General features: G+C 40.3%; 1 protein-coding gene across 2 annotated transcripts in view; it reads right to left on the reverse strand.

Annotated features, from left to right (window-relative positions):
* LOC306732854 (adenosine kinase-like) overlaps positions 1 to 5,700 on the reverse strand; it is a 95,197-nt gene extending 89,497 nt beyond the window's left edge. Inside the window, exons 1-3 of one of the 2 annotated variants that reach the window (XM_079214027.1) lie at positions 5,585 to 5,700; positions 2,289 to 2,363; positions 2,128 to 2,181 (exon numbers count right to left, since the gene is read on the reverse strand). In XM_079214027.1, the coding sequence (XP_079070153.1) occupies positions 2,128 to 2,181; positions 2,289 to 2,363; positions 5,585 to 5,613 (158 nt within the window). In that variant the 5' untranslated portion in view covers positions 5,614 to 5,700. Of the gene's footprint in view, positions 1 to 2,127; positions 2,182 to 2,288; positions 2,364 to 3,230; positions 3,291 to 5,584 lie in introns of those variants that run through there. The other variant, XM_079214028.1, reaches the window with a different exon arrangement.
* Between the last annotated feature and the right edge of the window lie 358 nt (positions 5,701 to 6,058).

Genomic DNA, 6,058 nt, shown 5'->3' on the forward strand with positions numbered 1-6,058 from the left:
TAGGAATACTGTGGCTCATATCACAACATCTGGATTTTTCATAACCTGTACAGCTATAAAATAATTGATAATGGGATAATGTGTACATTTAGATTCACGGAAATGAGGGTGAGGGTACTGGTGTGTGTAGTATTGGAGGGGACATGCATTGAAATGCATTGTACTGGGAATAAACCACCAAAGCCGCATGCTAATCCTGCCCTGACCTTGTGCAGAATGCGGAGGGAACGGTGTCTGTGGGGCTAAAGATAACACCGCTGCCTTTGTGCCGGAGGAGAACAACACTGCTGATGATGCTGCTTTATGCTGCTGCTGCCCAAGGTCACATGTGTCCTTTTGTCACGTAACAAGACCTGACAAGGTAGCCTAATGTAAGGCACAGACGATCTGATGTACCGATCCATCTTTTCATATTTATTGTTTGTGCATTACCTTTATGATTTTACAATTGTGATTTGCTTTGAATTTACACACGAGACAGTAAAACAGATGCTTCTCAGGTATGAAGTTGTCGAACTTGCATTCTGCTAGAATTGGACGTCATCAAACTAGAAAGAGAGCACACACTTTTGCCAGGGCTGCATAAATAATCCTCTAGATTTGCCATTTCAACAACAGAGAATGTTTACAGCTGTTTAATTTACATCTGGGTCCAGATATGCATCAAAGTACAAGCAGCGACATATAATCGTGGAACAACATGATTTTTTGTTTCCTTCGAGTACTACATTAGTAGTTATAGCATTAGTACTGCTTTGAAACAACTTTGTAAAATTCTACTACTAAGCATACAAACACAAAGAAACACATCCTCTTTGGCAGCCATGAAAGCCAAGGCTTTCATATTTCATGTTCTCAACATGTGAATTTGACAGCTTTAAGCCATTTTATTTTAAAATCAAGAATGTGTAATGTTTACAAATCTCAAATGAGTGGTCCTAGTAGTATAAGTGTCCTGAAGATGTTATGTCATGCTACATTTTGACTGGAGCAAAAATAGTAGCACATGCAAAAAAACTCGTCACCTGTGATGAACCAACCAGGAGAGATGTCCCTTTAATCCCCAGACCGGCGCTGTGAATTTGGGGTTTACAAAGTGAAAGAACAGCACTTGTCCCTCCAGACTCTTTACTACTGCAGAGGTGCCCTTGAGCAAAGTACCAAAGTGCTCAAGTGGAGCTCCTCAGCGTCCAGCCGATAAGAGTTGGTTCGTTCCAACAGATAAGACTGTGGCCGTACTGAACCGCTTAGAGGTGTGAATCACACGGCATGTTTGGTAAACTCCATCATGAGCAAAATGAACAAGAGAAGCTTTGAAATTCGTGAATGCACGCGTCACAAATAAAATTAATGAATTGCTGAGGCCACGGCTTACAACTCTGTAAAAACAACATGTTGCTATGTATGAAGTGTGAAGCTTTGGCAGTTAGCCTTGTGTCTTTTGCCACCAAGGCAATAATACATTTTAAACATCTTACTTACAGATGATGAACGTTTTATGTCTGTATAGCGGTCAGTAATTCAGGCTTAGTTCTGTTTTAATTTCAGTCTTTCTGTTGTTACAGTCTACGTTTACCTCGAGGTGCATTTCAAACGAGCGTAGTACTATCTTTAGGGACACGCAACCACGTTTTCAAGTAAGGATATAATATTACTGTTGCATCCGCTTGCAACGTGAAGGAGGGAGGGGTCTGGAGGAGGAGCTTGCGTGCATGCTCAGCAAAACCCTGCTAGGATTAAATAATAATTCATTGGAAATCACTTAAACATGCAGTACAAATATCTATGTATATACACTACTTAAGTAGTAAATTCAGGCATATTGATATAGTTGGCTCAAACTCAGTTTGGGAAACATGTGTGTGTGTGTGTGTGTGTGTGTGTGTGTGTGTGTGTGTGTGTGTGTGTGTGTGTGTGTGTGTGTGTGTGTGTGTGTGTGTGTGTGTGTGTCAAGTTACGAGGCTCCAAGTTACAGAGGGTTGATTTATAACTTGGCTATTTTGAGCACAGCTCAGTGGCAAGATGGCAGTAGTGGGTATGAATGTCCCTTATTTGGTTCCATGTCATTTTTAACACTTTGTGTTACGCTACTGAAACGTGTGGTGTCCCAGTGAAGCTTTGACTCACAAGGCCTTGTGTTTGTCTTCAGCGAGGATCTGGTCATTAAGCTTCAGCCCGAACCTTTAAAAAAGATTATGAAAGAAAAATATGTAGACGTCAGTTTGCTTTGGTCAGATGCTGCACAGAAATATGAATGTCAGTGAAAAAAAGCAGCTGTTTAGACTTACTTGTCAAGGAAATCTTTGTCCACAACAGCTGAAATGTCAAGCAGGGGATTTCCCATCCCAAAGAGTGTGTTTTCACTGTGGGGGGACAAAAACGTATTGTGTTATGCAGACTCCCACTCGCCAGCTCTGCACGAACAGAGTACACAAACAATCTGTTGGAAAGCAGAAAATCATCTGTTTCTGATTTGTTGAAGTCACTGAAACTTTAATGAGGGGTGGACCTGTGTTTCACTGATGGATCTGTTATCTGACGTTCTCTCTACTGTCAACATGTGGAGAAAATAAAACTACAAATACATGTACAACTGCAAACTAATGAGCTTATAATAGACAAAAGAGATCCCTCCTCAACTTGTCCTGAGAAATGTAAAACTGAAAATGATCAAGTTTCTTTTTTTTCCTCATCCAGATGGAGATTAGTCAAATGAAAAGAAGGCACTTCAGCAAAATGAAAAGATCAAAGTAAAGAAGTATCTCTGATGTTTCAATGTTCTCATGCACAGACACGTAAAGCATGGCCTATTCATTCATAATGCATGCTTAGACTATGTCATTTTTTTAAATATTTAGCATTTTCCCTCCATGACCCCTTTCATCCAGAATTTTTTCAGCAATGAGAAATCACAGTGGTCTAAGTCTAGAGAGTTGTCATACCAGGTTAGCCAACTTTCACAAAACACAAGACAAAAACATATTGAATCTCCAGTTAAGAATTAATTGTTCTCTTGTGCAGCATTTTGGCTTTTACGTGATCTGCAAGAAGCTCCAGACTCACTGAAGCCATCTCAACTTAATACATCAGCATAAAAGGTCTGACAGACAGTGTTTTCAACCAACCCATTGAAAGACTGGCAGTGCTGTGAGCACATAAAAAAAAGGCAATCATTAAAGCAAAGTTGTTCGCTGTGGACACACAGGAGGTTGTTGTCATTTGGATCTTACCTTGAAGTTGGCATTATGTCAGAAAACTCAGCAGCCTAACCTGATGATTAAATAGTCAACAGATTCCCCCTCTCTGTCAGAGCAATGTGCTTTTTGACTACAGGAACTGCAGCTGCACTTAGATCAACAGTGACTGGCTGGTTGAGGACGTGGGCGGGCCTTAGTATCTTCGAGGCATACGATTGGCTAAATATGTTCCAATTATTGTAAAGCATTCTATGTTGCGTTTGGTGCCAGTGGGAAAGAAGCTGGACCCTGTTGCAAACACCAGCGATAAAATAATAAAGAAAAGAAAAAACGACATTAAAAAAAAAACTAATTTGTAATTTTTTAAACCATGCTCAATGTGTTCATATATAATTACATAACTGTTTGAGTTACATATAGAAAATAGAGTTGTAAAGCTGTATACTAACATTATATAATCCAGCTTGTAATAGCAGCAGAACACATTAGTAATTTTGATTTAGTTGTTGTTCTATATCTCCCACAAACTCCCACACACTGTCTAACAGTGCCAGACTGCCTGGCAGCAAAACATCACAAATAGTATAGTTTGAACTGTCTCATGAAATAGATGTGTGCAGTGTTCTTCTGTTATTCTGTATTTAAAAAGGTGTATTAAATTAAATCTAAAAGGGAATAATAACAATTTATAATCGTTTGGCTATGTGTTTATTTATTTTTGGTGGGGTGGCACTTTTGTTAACAGTTGGAAGATGGGTTATGGATTAAATTAATATCTTATCTCTGCATTTATGTTAGCCTTGGACTGATTTTATTGATGATTATTAAAGTATTTAGTACTTTACTGGTAGTGTGATATCAGCTGGTCACCAGCATTTTTGCTATCGTAACATCAAGGGCAACAATGTAATATAATACTAATATAAAGTGGTATTGGGCTACATTGTGCCATCCTCCATTTGTGTTTTTGTACGGGACTAAATGTCCTTCCTCTCATGATGTCAACTTAATTTAGGATAATAAGCAGATGACGTTGCAATTTTTTCCTTACTATTACTAAAAGTGAAAATGTTAAAAACAAGCACATGAATCTTGGCCATATTTATATTCCATGTGCCCTAAAAACAGAGTTTGAATTCTCGTTGTTTGTTGCACTAAATGGCCTTTCAACAGCTTACATTACAAACTCCTTTGCCCAAACCAGTCAGAAACCTGAGATGCTCTTGCAGTGAAGGGTGCAGGACTAGCGCTATGCCGACTTGAATTACTCAGCAAGTACCCAAAAAACGATGCAAATGATAGTCATATGCAAATATGTTTCTATCACATGTTTGTCAGAAGAAAAGCAGAGGTGTTACTAATCACATTAACTATGGCTCTGTCAAGTGTCCTAGTCAGCTGTGGCAGTGAGCCAGCATGCACAACACCAGGACCTGGAAACTGAGAAGCAACATGAAATTCAGCCATCAATAATCTTGGGATTTTCCCAGATCCTCTTGTGACATGTTAAAATGTCATCCATGAAAAAGGCCACTGCCCTTTCGCCTCTTGAATTTCCAAAGCAGTAAGTTGGTTGTGGTCCCTCTGTTAGGAGCCTAAACATGTGGATTTTATTTATTTTGTTCTTGTCCTCTACGTTTGTATTAGTAGTAGAATCAGTGGCAGCTAACTGTGTTTAAAGCACAATACAAATATAGTTGAGTGCATTACATTTGCCACGTTTCACTTAAATCAAGTGAACGCTGCGCCATTGACTTACATTGTGCATCATCGCAATAAGACAGACAAGACAAGTTAACTGCCTGCCAACACAGTAAATGTTATGATCATGTAATACACACAAAACTAAAGACATAGAAACGCTGGGCAAATATATCAGCCAAGCGCCAGGATATACTTTGCAATTTGGTTACGTCATTGTTGTTATACGTTTGGTATATTGTATGAATTGAACAGCGTTACTCTTAGTTCAATTTTTAAATATGAAATTTGAAAGTCCTTACACTTTTTTTAAAGTGCACCCTAACTGACAGCATCACTTTTAAAAGGATAAGTACATGTCGGATAAAGCAACAGCTCCCCGTCTCCCCATCTCATCTGATAAATGAGCCCACCCTGTCCCGCTAGCTACGGTTAGCATCGTCACGGCCACCGAACATTCGGCGTGTACCGTCGAACGCTAACGAATGTCTCACACGAACGCCCGAGTTGATGGAACGTTCTAAATTAGGCTCTAACTGCTCAGCGCCTCGCCACCTCCTGCTGACAGTTTACCGCAACGCCAGGGGGACGTCGGCGCTCATTTAACAGCTAGCAACGGCGGGCTAACTACGCGGAGCATCTCGTCCCCCCTCGTCGAAACAGCGCGGACACCGCCGGCTCGTTACCTTAACGCCGTGCTCCTCCCCGTCGACATGTTTGTGTCTTCGTCCGAATGTGTTCTTTAATCAGCAAAGGCTGTGTTTGAGGCAGCGGAGCCCGGGAAGCCACTGCTCACTGGTGGGGAATGAGTCGAGCGGGCACACGGGCTGCAGCCTCCTTTCACCCGCTGGAGATGATGATGAGAGAAGAAATTAGATCAACAGCATGCGACCTGGAGAGAAAATTAGTTATTTTTTCAGGGGAAAGACCCGTATTGGTTTGCTGTTTCTCCTCAATGTGCATTTGAAATAAGAGAGAGTGCTTTCCCTTTCACCTGTTTGACCGAAATTAAGTTCAACTTCACAGTCTGCGAACACATTGGTATAATTTAGTGTGGTGGGTTCAAGATACTGTATATTTCCACAGTACTTTACAGCATTCATTGGATATTGTTGCGTTAAAGCACCATTTAAACGAGAGATTAGTATTCTAAAATATAT

This window comes from Taurulus bubalis (genome assembly GCF_910589615.1).
Source record: "Taurulus bubalis genome assembly, chromosome: 2".
In the NCBI taxonomy this organism is placed as follows: domain Eukaryota; kingdom Metazoa; phylum Chordata; class Actinopteri; order Perciformes; family Cottidae; genus Taurulus; species Taurulus bubalis.